Source organism: Podarcis gaigeae (assembly GCF_964106915.1).
Source record: "Podarcis gaigeae genome assembly, chromosome: 2".
Lineage (NCBI taxonomy): Eukaryota > Metazoa > Chordata > Lepidosauria > Squamata > Lacertidae > Podarcis > Podarcis gaigeae.
This window is the reverse complement of record NC_139679.1, coordinates 99,210,503-99,231,369: the sequence shown is the minus strand read 5'-3', so window position 1 is coordinate 99,231,369 and position 20,867 is coordinate 99,210,503. Positions and strand designations below refer to the sequence as shown.

The window sequence follows — 20,867 nt, the reverse complement described above, 5'->3', positions numbered from 1 at the left end:
TTCTTACATCTTTCGTTTTGTTTTCTGTCTTGCAACCCTCCCATTCGCTGAGACCTCGAGCTGAGTGGGTCAGCTCCTGCCTCTTCTCCATTCTCTGAGAAGCTGTCTCTTAACTCTTTCCCATCTGATAGTGCTTCTGGCGAGCCTTGACTGCATTCTAGCCGGCTCTCAGCCATTCCCTTATCAACCGGCATTCCAAGGGGCAGGGGAGTTGGCGCTAGCCAATGCTCATCCTGCATGGTAGTTAACCCTCTCTGTTCCTGGCTACTTTCTTCAGTTGGATGCAGCCCTTCCCTGGGAGCTGACTCATTCATGACAGTCAGATTGCTGTGATGTGTTAAGAACCTTGCTTGATCAGGCCAGTGGGTGTTCTAATCCAGCACAGTAGCCAAACAGGGGCCTTTGGGAAGCCTGCAAGCAGAGTCTGAGTGCAACAGCGCTCTCCCCACTTGTGATTCCCAGAAACCAATCTTCAGAGGCATACCTATTTGACAGTGGGAGCAGGCCCTCCAAGTGTCCCTGTTCTCCAATGACATCCAGGGATTTACAGAAGCAGCCCTGGTTTCTGATTTGATCCTGGAATGTCCTGCTTCTCCTTAGAAGTATATGTTGGAAGTGGCTGGAGCAACCAAGTCAGATGGGTGGGGTATAAATAGAATAATAATGATGATGATGATGATGATGATGATGCAGCAGCAATAGGGCATCCCTATTTTCATCAGAGAAATGTTGGAGATTATGTGGAAGTAGTTCATAGCTATTATGGCTGGCAGCCATTTATAGCTTTATCCTCCATAAATTTCTCTAAGCCTCTTCTGGGAGCAGATTCCACAGTTTGCTATTTGAAGAAGTACTTTCTGTTGTCTGCCCTGAATTTTCCAGCATTTGGTTTCATTGAATCCCAAGTTCGAGTATTCAGAGAGACAGACAGAGAGAGTGAAATCTTGCTATCTACTTTCCTCACACCAAGGACTTCTTGGCCTGAGCCTTGGAGCTGAATCGACCACTTTGTCGGGGACCTCACCCTTAGCAGAGCTTTTACCACCCTCTGAAGTGGGTAAACCCTGGTGCTGAGCAACACTTTGACAGGAAGAATGACTGTAAGTGAGTCAAAAGTAGTCAGTGATCAAAATAATACCATTATTTCACAGATAGCGGAAGCGATTTCCCATCTGCCAAAGTGCATATCAGAAGCTCTTAACTCTAGTAATAACCTCTGAACTCTGATAACCACTTATAAGAGGTTAGCTTTGAGGACGATGAGATTTCTGAGGCTCCGAATCCCAGCTAAACCATCCATGTGTGTGACACAGATTGTGGCCCCAAAACATATGCTTCCATATGAAAGAAGGAATGGTGATCGTGAGCAATTCCTAAATGATAAATTAGGCCTTGTTCATGGTGTCCTTAGACTGGAAGGAATGGCTCTTAACTGCTTTGTAAGAGAGGCAAAGGAGGACCTCATCAGGAGGAATGAGTCATGTTCAGGCAAATGCTAATGGATGAGTGGTCCTCTCTTATTTTGTGGCAGAGCCACAAAAGAGCTTTGAAATTCGAAAGCCTTGACCACTTGGGTAATTTTGAATGATTCTGTTAATAGGCGTGTTCATGTTAGCTTGTATATCTATTCTGTGTACTTCTACACATGCACAAGAGTGGATGTGAAAGAGTGTTGCTTGTATCCAACATAGTGCTATGTGAACTTACAGTCAGCGGAAAAATCTCTGCTTGCACAACAGAACACCCTCCCCTTTTCTGGAACAGATTTGGGGAGGAGTGAGTGGAGCAGGAAGAGAGGAGAGAGGAGAGAGGAGAAGTCATGTTGCAGAAGTCAAACTCCTTGCACTGATGGGACATGGCAGTTAAACACTGCCCTGTAAACGAGCTGATTTGTGCTGCTCAAATACTGTGTACTCTTGTTGAATGTCCCATTGAAGCAAATGTACAAGTATACGGCTCAATTATTCACATGAGAACACAGATTGTACACTGATTGTGTGGCATTATGCCAAGTCTTACTCAGAGTAGACCCATTCAATGAATAAGCATGTCTACATTAGGTCCATTCATTTCCATAGATCTATTCTGAGTAACATTTGGGTGAATGCCAACCACTGAACATAATGTGTAAATAAATGCCCCTTATATTATCCTCTCTCTTTTTTTGCATCTGGCTAATCTGGAGCATTTCCTGCAACATGAGTTACTTACTAATTTTCAGTAGAAAATCATGGAAGGAGCTGTTCATATTTTTCAAGCTCTCAGAAGAGAGTGGATCCTCTTGTCACTTTTCATTTTTATCTTGGAGAATAGTTCTCCTTTCCTCCTCGTGTCTTTTACCTTTAATGTGCTGGGCTTGATCAGCAGATTTAAAATCAAAGCAGTTCCTGTGGTGCCTTAGATTCAAGTTGAAAAATGCAGTTCAGCTGTTTACGCACACCAAAAAATACTGCATTTAGAGTTGGAAATAATAATAAAAAAACCAGAATACTGTGGTAACTATAGTAACCTGCTTTTATAAGGCTCCTTGTATTTAGCAGGGTTAACATACTTGACAGAAACAGTAAGTTTTCATTATCATCACTGACAATTGCAAAGATCCCCTCGCCCAAGTAAATAAAGAACCCCCAACTTTTCCATTCATTTAGAGAATATAGATGCAAAGTGTTGTGTGGCAATTGTTTACTATTCCCTCTGGTTCACTTGGAAATACAGCTATTGACTTTAAAGACTTGATAGTATTGGGAAGAGATGCACATGTGTACAACAGGGGAGATATTAATAGCTCACGCTGTGCTTTATGCCCCGAATTTTTCCTTTTCATGCTGGAGTAATATATGTAATCTACACTTGAATACATTTTCCCCCATTCTACAGTTGAGAATTGTGGTGAATGCAGTTAATGAACACTAGGCTGAATTTTCTGTTTCAATATTTCATAGAATATTATAAATATCAAGAAAGAAAGAAAGAAAGAAAGAAAGAAAGGAAGGGAGGGAGGGAGGGAGGGAGGGAGGGAGGGAGGGAGGGAAGGAAGGAAGGAAGGAAGGAAGGAAGGAAGGAAGGAAGGAAGGAAACATACAGATAGGGTTGTATGCAAAGGAATGTTCCACATTTTGCTTGTAACTTTCTTGCACAGTCTGTGGCACAACAGGTTTCCACTAGTGCAACTGTTGTGTTGGATTCCCAGTTGCACATTAAAACCCATCTACTAAAGCAGGGATGTCCAACCGGTCAACCGCGATTGACAGGTCGATCCCCTGAAGATCGCGGTCTATTGCAGTTGATCGCGGGATGTGTTTAGATCTCGTGATTCAAAAAGAAGGTGAAAGAATGTCTCCGCCCTCCGCCGTCCTCGCTCTTGGCTCCGGTATTTACTGCAAACTCATTTAAAATATTCTGTGGTAATAAAAGAAACCACTCTTTATGTCTTGTTAAATGAATGTTTGGATTAGGAGTAGCCAATATAGTGGCCTTCAGATGGTGTGGACTGCAACTGCAACCAATCCCACCCAGTCTGGCCAATGGGGTAAGGATGAAGTGAATTATAGTTCACCATATCAGAAGGAACCATGGAAGATGGAGCAAGCTTGTTTTCTCCTACTCCAGAGTGTAGAACCCGAACCAATGGCTTCGAGTTATGAGAAAGGAGATTTCGACTAAACATCCAGAAGAAGTTCTGATGGTAAGAGCTGTTCAACAGTGGAATGAACTCCCTTGGAAGGTGGTAGGGCTCTCGTTCTGTGGAGGTTTTTAACCAGAGGTTGTATGGCCATTTGTGGGGAGCTGGGGGCACTGTTATACAGGGGTTCCACTCCTTTCTCCTGGGCCATGTCCAGAAAGTGATGTTGGGGGATGAATGTACAAACCCCTAGGCTCTCACTTGTGGGGACCAGGTGGGGAGCCTGGGAGTCATTCTGGACTGACAGCTGTCCATGGAGGCATAGGTCCATTCTGCATCCAGGGCAGCTGTTTACCAGCTCCATCTGGTACGTAGGCTGAGACCCTATCTGCCTGCGGACTGTCTCGCCAGAGTGGTGCATGCTCTGGTTATCTCCTGCTTGGACTACTGCAATGTACTCTGTGTGGGGCTACCTATGAAGGCGACTTGGAAACTGCAACTAATCCAGAATTCGGCAGCTAGACTGTTGACCAGGAGTGGCCACTTGGACTATATAACACCAGTTCTAAAGGATCTTCATTGGCTCCCAGTGTGTTTCCAAGCAGAATTCGAAGTGTTAGTGTTGCTGACCTTTAAAGCCCTAAATGGGCTTGGCCCAGTATACCTGAAGGAGCGCCTCCACCCCCATTGCTCAGCCTGGACACTGAGGTCCTCCTCCGAGGGTCTTCTGGTGGTTCCCTCACCGTGAGAAGTGAAGTTACAGGGAACCAGGCAGAGGGCCTTCTCTGTAGTGGCGCCCTCCCTGTGGAACTGACTTTCAGAAGACATCTGAAGACAGCTTTGTTTAGGGAAGTCTTTAAGGACTGATGTTTTTATTATGTTTTCAGATATGTTGTAAGCTGCCCAGAGTGGCTGGCGAAACCCAGTCAGATGGGTGGGGTATTATTATTATAATAATAATACTAATAATAATAGTCATGAATGCTTTAGCTGAGATTACTGCACTGCAGAGGGCTGAACAAGATGGCCCTTGGGATCCCTTCCAAATCTATGACTCTTATTCTATTCTTAGCTATGAGGAGAATCTGCAACCCAGCTTATTTGGTACATTTAAAACAGATGCAGTCCATCCGGCTGTATCCTAATAAAATAGGAGGCAGCTAAAGTGTTAGAGTTTTGAAAAACAGCTATGTTTGCAGAGATGCTTTTCTTCTTTCATTAGCATGTAACTCCCTTCAGGTTAGGGCATAGCAGACATATAAGCAAAAATGAAAAACATTTCTATAAATAAAAGCTTGCAAACAATGAAAAAAAACTTAGCAAGGCAATAACAGATACAGCATCTTGCCCATCATAATAAAGAATATAAGTGGAAATGTGTCCTTTAATTCAATAATAAATAAAAAGTCATACATTTAAGTCAAATGGTGCTTGGTACTTTTCTTTCAAATGCAGTGACTGCAGGTTACCATGGTTACAGAGAACTGTAGTGTTCTCTTTTGGTATAACTGCTGAATATTTGTAGACAAAGCACTGAAATGTATCTTCCACACCCGCTCTGGTGTCTGTCTAGAAGTTACCACACTAGCTGTGGATTTGAATAATTGGCTCACCATATTCAATGTGAAGTTTTCTCAGTGAGCACCAAGACTGAACAGAAGAGTGAGTTGTAAAAATGAGTCTGAATTAGTGAAGGGCACATTGCCTCAGAATAAGATGAGTTAATCCATCTTCCTACCCCCAAAACTGAGAAAACACTCAGCTGCTTCTGAGCCAATCTGTGTTGATTTGTTGCCGCTTCCGCAGCTCCCCAGCACCTTCTCTGGAGCCTCTCAATCTTCTCCCACCACTCTAGCATCCATTTCTGAGCCTGCTTCCCATCTACGACCTTCCAAACATCTTCTTCTCCCCCACCTGTTCACTTAAAATATAAGAGCCCTCCTACATCACACCAAAGGCCCATCTAGTCTAGCATTCAGTTCTCGTGATGGCTCACCAGACACCTTTGGGAAGCCCACAAGCAGACCCCAAGTGTGAATCCCCTTCCCACACTCATGATACCCAGAAGCGGGTATTCAGAGGCGGGTGGCACTGTGGTCTAAACCACTGAGCCTCTTGGGCTTGCCGATCAGAAGGTCGGCAGTTCAAATCCCCGCGACGGGGTGAGCTCCCGTTGCTCAGTCCCTGCTCCTGCCAACCTAGCAGTTTGAAAGCATGCCAGTGCAAGTAGATAAATAGGTAACGCTGCGGCAGGAAGGTAAACGATGTTTCCGTGCTCTCTGGCTTCCGCCATGATGTTCTGTTGCACAAGAAGCAGTTACCTGGCAGGGGAGACACCTTGATCATGAAGAAGCAGTTTAGTCATGCTGACCACATGACCCAGAAAGCTGTGTGTGGACAAACGCCGGTTCCCTCAGCCTGAAGCGAGATGAGTGCCGCAACCCCTTTCACTGGACTTAACCGTCCAGGGGTCCTTTATTCAGAGGCATATTGCCTCACTCAGTGAAGGCAGAACGCACCATGTTATATGTACAGAAATGGAAAGAAGTGAAGGTTCCAATGAAGGAGGAATGGCTTTTAAAAGTAATGGACTATGCAGGAACGACAAAGCTGACAGCAATATTAAGAGATCAAAACGATGAACTTTCTACAGAAGAATGGAGGCTTCTCCATTGGACTATTTGAAAAAGTACCATAATCAAATGAAATCGTGGGCAGGATTTGGGACAGGAGCAGCGGAAGAAAAAGGATAAAGTAATTTTATTAGAAGGATTTTTGTAATAGCTAAGAGTTTGATATATAATGCAGTAGAAAGGGGTTTGAACAAAAACGCTGTGGGGGGGGAGAGAAGTCAATATATGAAATAATGTAATTAATTGATTTGAAGCCAATTTGTGAAACTTTGGAAAAATCTAATGAAAAATTAAAATGGGGGAAAGGCAAAACACAACCATCAGGACTAGTAGACGCTCGTAGGTTTGTTTGTCTAATCTGCCTACCTCAAGGCTGCAGCTACTAGTGGATGTGTAGATTTTTGCACACCTTATGTGATGTGACTCAGCACAAGGAGCTTTCTGTATTCCTATTTTACAAACACCTGGTTCATGTTCCTCCTTCTCATTGCCTAGTTCCGATTTATTTACTGCCACCCCGAGATTTTGTGTAAATCAAGCATATCTCTTTCCATTTCTTTAAGAGCCCTGTGCTGGAAAACAGGAGAGAAGCACTGCACAAAAGTCTCTGCCTGCCCTCTAGGCCCATTCTGAACATCATTAGGCCTAAATGACCACTTGGTTAGTTTTCTAATCGCTTAGAATTTTTCTGTCAAACTAGATTAGCCTTTACTCGAGCCCTATTAGATTTCAGTTTCCTTTTGCTTGGGATATACTTAGCTCTCCCACCGTTTTTCTCAACTGTTTTAACTGTCCAAAATCTCTCCTCCCAGCTGATCAATATTCTGCCCATTACAGACCTGTGTTCCTCTATTTAAGCACAGTTAGCCAAGTGCATGCTCCTTCATATGTACAAGTACGGCTAAGGGATCCATTAGCCGGTTTCTAGAGACGCATTGAAGGGATGTTCTGCTTTTCCTTGGCTAAAGAGCTATACTGGTTACTTGTCTCAGATGTGCATGGGAGGATGCTGGACAGCAGCAACCCTTGACCCATTGCTAGGTTGCCAGGAAGCACCAGGGACTATCTTCACTGCTGCATGCAAATGCAAGTGATTTCAAGCTGTTGCCCTCCTCCCGAGTCCCACCAAGCCCAGCTGAGGAACATTAACCACACAGACTGGCCTACACTGGCTGAGTGGCACTTTCCCCTCATATAACTGTAGGGCAGCAAATATCAGCTTCCAAAACAATGCTGCCCAGGCTCACATCTTGGTTGTACCCCTGCTTTTGCTGGAAGTGCCCCAGTTTTGGATCACCACTTCTGCCATCTTGCTATTTCCATTAAACCTGTCTCATCTTTGTTTCACACCATCCTTTGCTGGTGTCTGCTGGTCTCCATTGTTGCATATACAGTGGTACCTCAGGTTACAGACACTTCAGGTTACAGATGCTTCAGGTTACAGACTCGGCTAACCCAGAAATAGTGCTTCAGGTTAAGAACTTTGCTTCAGGATGAGAACAGAAATCGTGCTCCAGCGGCACGGCGGTAGCGGGAGGCCCCATTAGCTAAAGTGGTCTTCAGGTTAAGAACAGTTTCAGGTTAAGAATGGACCTTCAGAACGAATTAAGTTCTTAACCCGAGGTAGCACTGTACCCACTTGCTGAATTGTTGACCACCTTGGCCATATAACTGTCTTCTTGGTCAAACTTGATTTCCTTCATGACTTGCCTTGGCTTGTCTTGGCAGCCTGAGTCATTTGAAGTTACTACTTTGCATGGACCTAATGTTGTCATGGTGGCTATGTAGTATAAGTTGCCTCAGAAAATCAGATGAATACCTACAACAACCTTCACAACCTGGTGCCCTGTTTTGGACTACAACTCCCATCAGCCCCAGCCAGCATGGTCACCGGTCAGGGATCATACGAAGTACAAAGCTTCTAGAGGAAACCAGAGGTATCACGGTCCTGAGCCATTTAAGGCTTTATGGGTCAGAACCAGCACTCTGAATTAGGCCTAGAAGCTAAGTGGCAGCCAGCTAAGGTTGCTTTGTTCAAACCATTTTGCCACAGTAAGCAATGTGGCCAATGAATTCTGCACCAGTTGAAGTTTCTGAACTGACTGAAGAGAAAGCCCCACGTGTTGCACTAATCTAACCTTGAGCTCACCAGAGCATAGAAAACAGTAGTTAGGCTATCCCTGTCCAGAAAGAGGCACAGCTTGGCCACCAACTGAAGCTGATGGAAGGCCCTGCATGCCACCAAGGCCATCTGAGCCTCAAGCAACAACATTTGTTCTACCACTGAGCTACATGATTCAATTGAAACTGTTCTCTATTTGTGGCTCATTGAGTTCTGGACATTGGTTAATCTGTATGGTGACCAATTGATGTCTCCTAATCCCATATACATATGCTAAGCATTCTTTTCTGCCCTGCTCCTGCAAATATAGGGACGCGTGTGGCGCTGTGGGTTAAACCACAGAGCCTAGGACTTGCCGATCAGAAGGTCGGCGGTTTGAATCCCCATGACAGGGTGAGTTCCCGTTGCTCAGTCCCAGCTCCTGCCAACCTAGCAGTTTGAAAGCACGTCAAAGTGCAAGTAGATAAATAGGTACCGCTCCAGTGGGAAGGTAAATGGCATTTCCGTGTGCTGCTCTGGTTCGCCAGAAGCGGCTTCGTCATGCTGGCCACATGACCCGGAAGCTGTCTGTGGACAAACGCTGGCTCCCTCAGCCTATAGAGCAAGATGAGCGCGCAGCCCCAGAGTCGGTCATGACTGGATCTAATGGTCAGGGGTCCCTTTACCTTTACTTGCAAATATTTCTAAAAGTGATAGGCTTGCATTGTCCTATTTGCCTTTGTAAAATCTCTTTGGGTCCAAAAGCGGGGGGGGGGGGGGGGAGAGATAATAATAATAATAATAATAATAATAATAATAATAATAATAATAATAATTTATTATTTATACCCCGCCCATCTGGCTGGGCCTCCCCAGCCACTCTGGGCGGCTTCCATAAAAACCAAAAATACAGTAAAATATCACACGTTAAAAACTTCCCTGAACAGGGCTGCCTTCAGATGTCTTCTGAATGTCAGGTAGTTGTTTATCGCTTTGACATCTGCTGGAAGGGCGTTCCACAGGGTGGGCGCCACTACCGAGAAGGCCCTCTGCCTGGTTCCCTGTAGCTTTGCTTCTCGCAATGAGGGAACCGCCAGAAGGCCCTCGGCGCTGGACTTCAGCGTCCGGGCAGAATGATGGGGGTGGAGACGCTCCTTCAGGTATACTGGACCGAGGCCGTTTAGGGCTTTAAAGGTCAGCACCAACACTTTGAATTGTGCTCGGAAACATACTGGGAGCCAATGTAGGTCTTTCAAGACCGGTGTTATATGGTCTCGGCGGCCGCTCCCAGTCACCAGTCTAGCTGCCGCATTCTGGATTAGTTGTAGTTTCCGAGTCACCTTCAAAGGTAGCCCCACGTAGAGTGCATTGCAGTAGTCCAAGCGGGAGATAACCAGAGCATGCACCACTCTGGCGAGACAGTCCGCAGGCAGATAGGGTCTCAGCCTACGTACCAGATGGAGCTGGTAAACAGCTGCCCTGGACACAGATTTGACCTGTGCCTCCATGGACAGCTGTGAGTCCAAAATGACTCCCAGGCTGCGCACCTGGTCCTTCAGGGGCACAGTTACCCCATTCAGGACCAGGGAATCCTCCACACCTGCCCGCCTCCTGTCCCCCAGAAACAGTACTTCTGTCTTGTCAGGATTCAGCCTCAATCTGTTAGCCGCCATCCATCCTCCAACCGCCTCCAGACACTCACACAGGACCTTCACTGCCCTCACTGGTTCTGATTTAAAAGAGAGGTAGAGCTGGGTATCATCTGCATACTGATGAACACCCAGCCGAAACCTCCTGATGATCTCTCCCAGCGGCTGCATGTAAATGTTGAAAAGCATGGGGGAGAGGACAGAACCCTGAGGCACCCCACAAGTGAGAGCCCAGGGGTCTGAACACTCATCCCCCACCACCACTTTCTGAACACGGCCCAGGAGGAAGGAGCGGAACCACTGTAGGACAGTGCCCCCAGCTCCCAGCCCCTCAAGACGGTCCAGAAGGATGTTATGGTCGATGGTATCAAACGCCGCTGAGAGATCCAGCAGAACTAGGAAACAGCTCTCACCTTTGTCCCGCCGGAGATCGTCAACCAATGCAACCAAGGCAGTTTCAGTCCCATGATGATGCAGCATAAATCATTAATTTATTTTTCAGTTGATCTGCAGTATCCTTAGGTTCCACATATATTTTTCACGAAAGTCAATAGTCCTTAAAAAAAAAAATCTTGTTACATTTCCTTTGCTGGCAACCTTTGGACCTCCTTATAATTATTTCTATTACATTTGCAAAGTGAACTGCCAGAGTCGATTACATATATCTTAATATTTGGAAAGGGGGTGGGGGAAAGTGCTAGAGCAGGAAGAGCCAGAAATAAATCATTTAGAACTCTACATGCGTTCAACGTTTTGAAAGCCAATGAGACACTTTGCCGTCCTTTGCTATTAAGACAGAAATAAGTGCCATGAGAGGGATGTGGGGTAGGGAAGATCTCCCATCCTGGTGGCTAACTAAAAGTGGCAAAATGACAACTGCATCCATGATCCCCCATGCCAAGCTGAATGGTGATGTCTCGGGAACCTCCCGCGTTTCAACTCTGAAGCTGCCATAGATTAGATGTGGTAGTTTTCTGCATCCCTAGGCTACAAATAAATTCAATTTCTTGCCTCCTCTGAAAAAGGAGATAGGCTTCTTTTTCTAAAAACCCGATAAAAGTCTTGCAGAAAACAAGTCATGCTAGCACAGAAGGCAGACACCATCCTCATTGCCACACACTTCTATGCAGCCATAATCCATTAGTTGCAGATTTCCATTTGCTATATATCTTTATTTTGGGAGTGTGTTTCACAGGAAGAGGCATTCTTTCTTATGCACACAATTTCCAGAATTGGTTAAGGATTCAGTAAACTAAATAAACCCGTTAGTCAAATAAGTCTCTCTTTTAATTCCTAAAACAGAAATTCTATTGAATTGTGCAAAGCAATAAATGGCCGTGATCGTATAGTGGTTAGTACTCTGTGTTGTGTAGCAATAAATATAAATAAGGGAAATTTCCTGACTATGTATATATTGTCTTGTCCTGTAGCTCTTCAAAGATATCTAAGGCTGCAGTCCCAAGCCCACTTACCTGGGAGTAAGCTCCATTGAATTTAACTGGACTTTCTTCTGAGTAGACAAGGTTAAGGTAAAGGTAAAGGGACCCCTGACCATCAGGTCCAGTCGTGGCCAACTCTGGGGTTGCGGTGCTCATCTTGCTTTATTGGCCGAGGGAGCCGGCATACAGCTTCTGGGTCATGTGGCCAGCATGACTAAGCTGCTTCTGGTGAACCAGAGCAGCGCACAGAAACGCCATTTACCTTCCCGCTGGAGCGGTACCTATTTATCTACTTGCACTTTGACGTGCTTTCGAACTGCTAGGTTGGCAGGAGCAGGGACCGAGCAACGGGAGCTCACCCCGTCGCGGGGATTCGAACCCTCAACCTTCTGATTGGCAAGTCCTAGGCTCTGTGGTTTAACCCACAGCGCCACCCGCTATAAGGATCGCATATGAACCTAATAATTAAGAAGGGGAGAATTAACTAGCAGAGCAGGATGATAGCAAGTATCATGGTGTGGAATATGAAGACTTGAGGTGCCATTAGCCATGGCTTCCCCCTAAAGAATTCTGGGAAATGTAGTTTAAGGGAGTTGAGAGTTGTGAGGAGACCCCTGTTCCTCACACAAAGCTAGAATTCCCAGAGTGGCTTAACAGTCCTGCAGGACTCTGGGAACTCCCACTAACAGCTGCCTCTGTTTCCTTAGTGACCATGTCCTTTTGTGACATCACGGGCACTTCATGGCAAATGACAGGAACTGGGGAGGCACCAGCGCAGCACCTGACTGGTGGGGGCATTTCAGCAGTAATAGTTTACCTGACTGAGATGCCAGACCAAGCAAAGTGAGGACAAACTAGGAGATTCCATACATTTGAAGTGGCGAAGAGGGTGTGTGTGCATGAACCCATGGCACGTATCTCACCTGCAAAACATTGCTTTGAAGATCACATGGCACAATCTCTGAATTGAGCCTAAGCCTAATATAACTGAAATTTAAACCCCCAAATGCTTTCCGCTTCTCTTTAAAATCTTGCTGAAAATAAGATTTCTGTGTCTTAATTGTAATACAGAAAAGTGTCTCTCATTCTTCCTCTTCTTGAGATAGCAAGGTAATTTCCAGAGGATTATGATTGTCTCAGACATTCACGTCTCAAATATTTAATCTGAAAGGGAAATTCCCAGTATACCTCTCCCATCATTTCTCAGTTCTGTAGAGTGAAAGCTTCAACTTTATATGATCTGATATTACTTCCATTATTGGAATTATGCTGTAGGCAAATATCCTTCAAGCTGCAAAATCCACTTCCCTTGTGTTCACCGATTTAAACCCCACAAAGGTCCAATCTGCACTTTACACTGAGTGCTGGGGATGCCTTGTAATCTGCTGAGATTTTTAGAAACCAATAATGATATCTCATATTGTCTGAGTCTGTAAGACAAAAAGAGAGAGCTATTCTGAAAAGTTAAAGGATATCACAAGAATGTTAAAAACGAGTTTGCCTGTGATTTGAAAGTTGCACTGAGAAAAGTCATGATGCCTCGGAGCTGAATACTAATACTAATGTTACAGTGGCTTGACGTTTATTTATTTGTCTAATTTCTATCCCACCTTTCCTCAAAGGTGCTCTAGGTTCTCAATCTCCCCATTTTATCCTCGTAACACCTCTGTGACATAGGTTAGGTTGAGAGACTGTGTCTGACCCAAGGCCACGTGGTGAGCTTCATGGCTGAGAGGGGATTTGAACTCTGGCCTCCCAGGTCTGTTACTCTAACCACTGCACAACACTAGCTCCCAATATTTTGATACTTTAGACCCCTATCCCTCCCCTGCCCCAAAGTACATTGCTTTTGGGCTGCTGAGAAAGCTCCTAGACCAGCCTTTGGCAGCCTGGTAGTCTGCAGAATTTGAAGGACTACAATGCCCATCATTCCTCATCATAACACCACGGTCGCCAGTTCAAACCCCATATGGGACCTAGGTCAGTGTTTTTCAACCTTTTTTGGGCAAAGGCACACTTGTTTCATGAAAAAAATCACGAGGCACATCACCATTAGAAAATGTTAAAAAAATTAACTCTGTGCCTATATTGACTATATATAAAGTAATTCTCTTGAATAGGAATCAAATAAACACAAAGAAAGTATTTTATAATTACTTTATTATGAAATAGTAAGTAAACAGAAATATGAAAAATTATAAAATACTTTATTTTTAAATCTTTCGAATTTTTCAATTTTTCCCACGGCACACCAGGCAACATCTTGTGGCACACTAGTGTGCCACGGAACAGTGGTTGAAAAACACTGACCTAGGTTATCTTCAGGGTCCCTTCCAACACTACAATTCTATGACTCTATGATTGGCCATATGATTGGTCAAGGCTCTGTCAAGGCTTTGGGAAAGCTATTCCTCCCCTGGTTGCAGCAAGAGTAGAGAAAACAAGGTCCTAATGGCGAGAGGCAAAATAGCACAACAAGCCTTAACAATGGCGTTGCTCCAAACTGGGCTCCTCCTTCCTAGCAACAGCATCTTCCCTTATGGTGCCCCCCCCCCCCATGGTCAAATATCTCTGATTCTGTTGTTCCTGCACTCTTAACAAACGTCGAGACCTGGGAGAAGGGGAATCAGAAATACTTTCCAGTGACAATGTGTCATCTGGCTGCCCTGCTGCAGCCCCTCCCCCTTCTTCTATCACTGCCCAACTTTTGTGTTCATCTATCTCTGAGTTATGACTTTCTTCAAACCCCTCAAAGCCCTGTTGTAAATCAAGGCTGCCTCTCTTTTCTCCTGCAGCTGCCTCCCTCTTCTCCACCATTCCTCCTCCTCCATCTTGCTCTCTTGAGTCCAATCCTTAACACTGGTTGAGGTTGATGAGAGTTGTAATCCAGAACATCTGTCAGGCACTGGGTTGAGGAAGTCTACCCTAGACCAGGGGTCTGCAACCTTTAAGACAAAAAGAGCCACTTGGACCCATTTCCGAAGAAGAAAAAAAACTGGGAGCCGCAAAACCATTGCGACATTTAAAACAAATATATCTCCAGAGCCGCGATCTGACAGCGGGTGGGAAGGTGACATTGGGACAGTGCGTGACTAACGCACGCACCGCCCCCATGCGACATCACAGCCAGTACAGCGCCCGTCACAGTGGGGAGTGTCAGGGCGCACAATGCGCCTCCTCCCCTCGCTAGTATCCGCCCCGGAGCCGCGGCAAAGGTGTAAAAGAGCCACATGCGGCTCCGGAGCCGCGGGTTGCAGACCCCTGCCCTAGACTGTTGCCTGCCCCATAGCAAATTACAAAGGCCAAAGCTGTTTAGTTTAGTCAGCAGCACAAGTACCTTTTGACAACTATATAAACTAGAGGTGGCTAAGCTGTAGCCTTCTAGATGTTCTTGGACCCCAGCTCCCATCAGCCCCAGCCAGGATGGCCAATGGTTGAGGCTAATGAAGTTCTGGAGTTCCACAGGTCCCACAGCGCTGAGACTGGAGAGAAAGCTTTGCCTGGTGCCTTTTAAAGAGTGAGCAAGTGCTAAGCGCCACAGTGTAAAGAGTGGTGATAACATATCCTGTCTTAGTGCTGTGGTGCTTAGCGCTAAGATCAGAGATAAGGTTTTGTGGTTTTATATTGTAAAGCACCCTGCGATCTTTCGATGAAGGGTGTGTAGAAATGTAATTAATAGATGATAATGGAAATTCCATTATGGAAAAGTTTTACCCACTGTCAGACATCTTATTGCTTCTGTACAGACCTCTGATGGATTCCCCGACTCCACCCTCACTGTGCCTCCATGCACCTTCAGGCGAAAAAAAGGTTTCACACCCCTGCCTTATTTATCAGAGGTTGGAAACAGTGCTTTCCCCCCTAGAAAATTAGGTGCTGGTACTCGCCATGAAGTGGTTACAGTAAGTGCCACACTTTTTAACAACAACAAAAAGAGGTGCTGGTACTATGTACCCTTGAGTTCCCCATGGAAAAAGCACTAGTTGGAACAAGGGTAAGAGGCCCCTGACCTGGTCACAGTCTTGTCCACTTCTGTAAGACATAATGTATTGCTACTCAAATTATAGCAATTATTTCTAAATATGCGGCTGAACATAAGCATAGCTAGCTTTTATGCAAATTTGATTCCTCTGGTGGGTGGAATGGAGGGCTGAATCCACATACAATGCATGGGGCCTAGGAAATCCTACCCAGCACACTGCCCTAGCTCTCAGTGTAGGGTCAGAAATTTGGTGGGTTTATCTAGCAGACTGTATGCCTCTTATGCTGTAAGCACCACGGCATCATCTCTCTCTTGCTCTCTCTCAACATACAAAGGGAGTTAATATTCCTTAATTCTTCTTTTGCGGAGCAAACATAATGTAGACTATTGTGGCACAAAAGCTATAATTACAATTCATGTGCAGTGATTTTTTAAATGGTTCTCCTCCATGTTTTAATGGGACTGGAATTTATGCTGTGGGCATGCTGTTTGTTTGATTTTGATTTATTTGGGGCAGCTTTCCCCACCCTTAACAGCTCCAGGAGAATTCTGTTTGTGGGGACAATATTATGATCAGCTTTAAAAAGATTCCAAAAGGTTTAGAACAGTGACATCATTGATGGAAAGAGTCTGACAATAATTGCAGTTGGACTTCCAAAAAGCTTTCACTCCTGAACTGAGTTTGGATCTGGTGTACTGTACTTTACACCGACGTTAGTGGCATCATTTATGCTGGCTTCCCATACTGTGGGACGTGGGTGGCGCTGTGGGTTAAACCACAGAGCCTAGGGCTTGCCGATCTGAAGGTTGATGGTTCGAATCCATGCAACATGGTAAGCTCCTGTTGCTAGGTCTCTGCTCCTGCCAACCTAGCAGTTCGAAAGCATGTCAAAATGCAAGTAGATAAATAGGTATCACTCCAGCGGGAAGGTAAACGGCATTTCCGTGCACTGCTCTGGTTTGCCAGAAGCGGCTTAGTCATGCTGGCCACATGACCCGGAAGCTGTACACCAGCTCCCTCGGCCAATAAAGCAAGATGAGTGCCGCAACCCCAGAGTTGCCCACAACTGGACCTGATGGTCAGGGGTCCCTTTACCTTTACCTTTAAGTGGCATAATTTATGCTGGCTTCCCATACTTAGCACTACTTGCTTAGAAAGAACCATTTGTTTTGCTGACTTAACTAGTTCTAATGCCTTAGTCTGCATGGTGTTGTTGTTTTTAAATTGTATGTTGCAATAACGCTTTACAAAGCAGTATAGGCAAAAAGGTACATCTCAGGGCCTTCTCATGACTGCTTCCAGACATTGGAACCCCCTCCCTAGAGAGGCTAAACTAGCTCCCTTCTTGTCCTTCACCACCTGGTGAAGAGTGTTTTATTCTGGCAACTTTTTGGGAACAGATTGTTTTTAAGGGAAGGGCTTTTAATAGGGCTGGGTAGAACCACCTCAGATTTGACTATATTTTATAGATTGCTTTTATATCATTTTAACTCTATTATGGTTTAATTACTGTCAAACTATTATCTTTTATAAGTTACAGTCGTAACTTGGTTGACGAACGGAATCCGTTCCGGAAGTCCATTCGACTTCCAAAAACATTTGAAAACCAAGGTGCAGCTCCCAATTGGCTGCAGGAGCTTCCTGCACTAAATTGGAAGCAGTGTCAGACGTTCAGGTTCCAAAGAACATTCGCAAACTAGAACACTTACTTTGCAGTGTTTGGGAGCCAAAACGTTCAAGTCGCAAGCCGTTCGTCAACCAAGGTACGGCTGTATTAGTTTTCTGTGCTTTATCAATGTTTGCTTTCTTTTTATTTTTTTTAGGGAGCCAGTGTGGTGTAGTGGTTAGGAGCAGTAGTCTCGTAATCTGGGGAACCGGGTTCGCGTCTCCGCTCCTCCACATGCAGCTGCTGGGTGACCTTGGGCCAGTCACACTTCTGTGAAGTCTCTCAGCCCCACTCACCTCACAGAGTGTTTGTTGTGGGGGAGGAAGGGAAAGGAAAATGTTAGCCGCTTTGAGACTCCTGAAGGGGAGTGAAAGGCGGGATATCAAATCCAAACTCTTCTTCTTCTTAGCTGCTTTGAGTCCCTGTACTGGGGAAAAGGCAGGGAGGGAGTGTTTATTGGGTTGCTTTTGTTTTTATTTATATTATATATTTTGTGGTTTTGTGTTGTGGTTTTATGTCGTAACCACCCTGAGACCTGTGGGTACAGGGCAGTTTACAAATAGTAACAACAACAACGAGGAGGAGGAGGAGGAGGAGGAGGAATAAGAAGTTTAAATTTTGGCAGAGGAGGAGGCAAATGCAAGGTTAACTGGGGAAGGACAAATGCAGCTGCCTGCACTTGGGCTTGCTTTCTCTACCGTATATTATACCTACAAAACTAGCTCATGAACCTCACTATGGGTGGGTGAACATTCCCAGATGTTATATCAGCTGTGGGGAAAGATGCATAGACCCATTTATCTCAATTTATGCAATCAACCTTAATTTATCCAAACTGGAAACCTAGCTTTGTGGTTCCCAGACACAATTGGGCGAAAGATGAAGGAAGGCGTGGAGGATTCAAGAAGAGTCCAGATTTAGGATCTGTCTTTTCTTTAATTCAGACAACAGACAGAGAGGGAAAAAAAGTACAGTCTCCAGCCCTCTCCTTGTGGAAAGAGCCTCCCTTCTACACCATAAATCAATGCTCTGCTGCCCTGTTAAGCCATCCATGCAGAAAACTGTCTTCAGCCAGACAAACAATGGCTTATTTAGAGGAAATTTACTGAAGGCAAAGGCAGCAGAGATGGATGCTGGGAGCTGTAACACTGTGGAGAGCAGCCCAGTCCTTAGCCAGCACCATTCAGCAAGATGACTTATTGCTTTTTAGTAGCTCAGAAGAGAAATCAGATGACCTCTAAAAACTGTGGGAGACTAGCAGGTGGGAATGAAGTGGGCCTGAAGTGGAAGAGTTGGGGGGGGGGTGTCAGGTATGGGGGGGAACCAAAGGCTCTGGTAAAAATGTCTGTTTTGTAAATGGAATGCTTTTAGGGTTCTCTAACCAGCTGGGATGACACATACAGCTGAATAAGGTAGGAGCAAAATCACAGAATGCTGAGGATGGATGGAGCCACTCCCAGTTTTAGGCATGGGTACCATTTTTAAATAGGGACGAGGGTGGCGCTGTGGGTTAAACCACAGAGCCTAGGACTTGCCGATCAGAAGGTCGGCGGTTCGAATCTCTGCGACGGGGTGAGCTCCCGTTGCTCGGTCCCTGCTCCTGCCAACCTAGCAGTTCGAAAGCACGTCAAAGTGCAAGTAGATAAATAGGTACCGCTCCAGCGGGAAGGTAGACAGCATTTCCGTATGCTGCTCTGGTTCGCCAGAAGTGGCTTAGTCATGCTGGCCACATGACCCGGAAGCTGTACACTGGCTCCCTCAGCCAATAAAGCGAGATGCCGCAACCCCAGAGTCGGCCCTTTACCTTTACCATTTTTAAATGCTATCCAAACTACCCCCCACACACACACACAAAAATACATCAGGAAGGTTGGTTTGATTTCAATTTCCTTTGCTAGTTTCCTGTTAGTGTGTTTTTAACACAGGGGATGATTCAAAAATGTCATACGCACCTGAAACGTCCATTCTATCATCCCAACTTGCGCTCACACCATGTTCACCTACAGCAAACTTCCTTGGATTGTCTCTGTTATGTACTGAAGTTCTCACCCTGGGCCAGCAGGGTTATACTGTAGATAGTTATGCAAATAAGGGATCGAAAGTGACGTTCAGTGATTGGATAGTTTTAGAAAGTTGTTACAGTAACGTTGTACTGGAGCTTTATATAAGCAGGCTGACAGAACCTTTCAGTTCAGTTCTGTCCTGCCCTGTGAATAAACAAGAGCTGTTTGAAGAATCGCTGTGTCGGCTGATATGTTCACCCACAACTTAACACTCTCCACTGCCTGGAAGCTCACCTGCTGCCCTCCTCTTCTGTCAATATCTTGCAAAGTCCCTTTCCATATTACCCTAGGCACATATAATGTGTGTCACTTTTAACTCCTCCTTTAAAACGAATGTTAAAAAATTCTGCTGAAGTACTTGCTGCTGCAGTTTGGTTTTTTAAATCTCAGTTGTTTTATTGTGGTTTTGGGGGAGCTGTCCCCCAAAATATGTGCAGATGTAAGGCTGTAGTTCAGTAACAGAATATCATCTTTGTACGCAGTAGGTTCATTGTTCAATCCCTGGCTTCTCAAAGTAGGACTAGGAATGAGCCCCGTCTGAAACATTGGAGAGCAGATGCCACACAAGTTAAATACAGTGGTACCTCAGGTTACATACGCTTCAGGTTACAGACTCCGCTAACCCAGAAATAGTACCTCAGGTTAAGAACTTTGCTTCAGGATGAGAACGGAAATCGTGCTCTGGCGGCGCGGTGGCAGCAGGAGGCCTCATTAGCTAAAGCAGTGCTTCAGGTTAAGAATAGTTTCAGGTTAAGAACGGACCTCCGGAATGAATTAAGTACTTAACCCGAGGTACCACTGTATTAAAGTCTGATCTAATAAGGTAGCTTTCTAAGTCTCCGTCATTTGGGGAATGGCTATAGCTCAACAACAGATCTCATTTTTCATATGCAGAAAGGTCTCAGGTTTGGCAGAGTTTGGAAGACGCCCCCCCCCCCATCTGAAAACCAAGACAGACAGTGTTGACTGAACTGCCTATACCAAGCATGGGGAACTTTGGGCCCTCCAGAGGGGGCTGATTACACCCCTCAGTCCCAGCAAGTGTGGCCAATGGCCAGGAATGACGGGAATTATAGTTCATCAACATCTGGAGGGCCCCACATCTCATCTAAAGAAAATGGACCAGCTTATGTTCCGTTTGCAACATACTCCCTCCATGTTCTAGGCCAGGGGTCAGTAAACTTTTTCACTGGGGGCCCGGACTATATTTTGGGGGAAAATAATGAACAAATTCCTATGCCCCACAAATAACGCAGAGATGCATTTTAAATAAAAGCACACATTCTACGCATATAAAATCATACTGATTCCCGGACAGTCCATGAGCCAGATTGAGAAGGCAATTGGGCCGGATCCAGCCCCCGGGCCATGGTTTGCCTACCCATGTTCTAGGCCATTGACAGAGAACTATTAAAAATGGTTTTTGTTTTTGTTTTCTAATGAATTAGAAAGCAGACTCGCTTTCTAAGTAGCTATCAGGCTAAGTTCAAGGTGCTGGTATGGTTGTACAAAGCCCTGTAGAATTGGAACCAGGATACCTAAAAGATAATCTCTCATCCTTTATGTTCCCAACCAATTACTGCACTCTTCACTGGAGGGGATATTTTGCAGAGACCATATTATGAGTAGCCATGTTTCAGATGATGTTTGACTCAGGTCCTTTGTTACATCCTCCCATTATATATCAATCTGGTGATGTCTTTATTACCAT

The 20,867-nt window shown here is 45.2% G+C and overlaps 2 protein-coding genes across 2 annotated transcripts in view; one reads left to right on the top strand and one right to left on the bottom strand.

Moving 5' to 3' along the window:
* The window catches only part of TAFA1 (TAFA chemokine like family member 1), a 345,203-nt gene that overhangs the window by 238,096 nt on the left and 86,240 nt on the right, over window positions 1-20,867 (top strand). The gene's annotated exons all lie outside the window — the stretch shown is intronic.
* Window positions 113-10,321, bottom strand: LOC310837913 (uncharacterized protein). The gene is made up of 2 exons (XM_083725144.1): window positions 9,259-10,321; window positions 113-124 (listed from the first exon to the last, which is right to left on the bottom strand). Exon 1 carries the CDS (start codon window positions 10,192-10,194, stop codon window positions 9,277-9,279), a length of 918 nt encoding a protein of 305 aa, XP_083581270.1. The 5' UTR covers window positions 10,195-10,321; the 3' UTR covers window positions 113-124; window positions 9,259-9,276.

Excerpts from the sequence above, each read along its gene's own strand:
- LOC310837913 (XM_083725144.1), bottom strand. The coding sequence starts at position 10,194 with ATGCTTTTCAACATTTACATGCAGCCGCTGGGAGAGATCATCAGGAGG.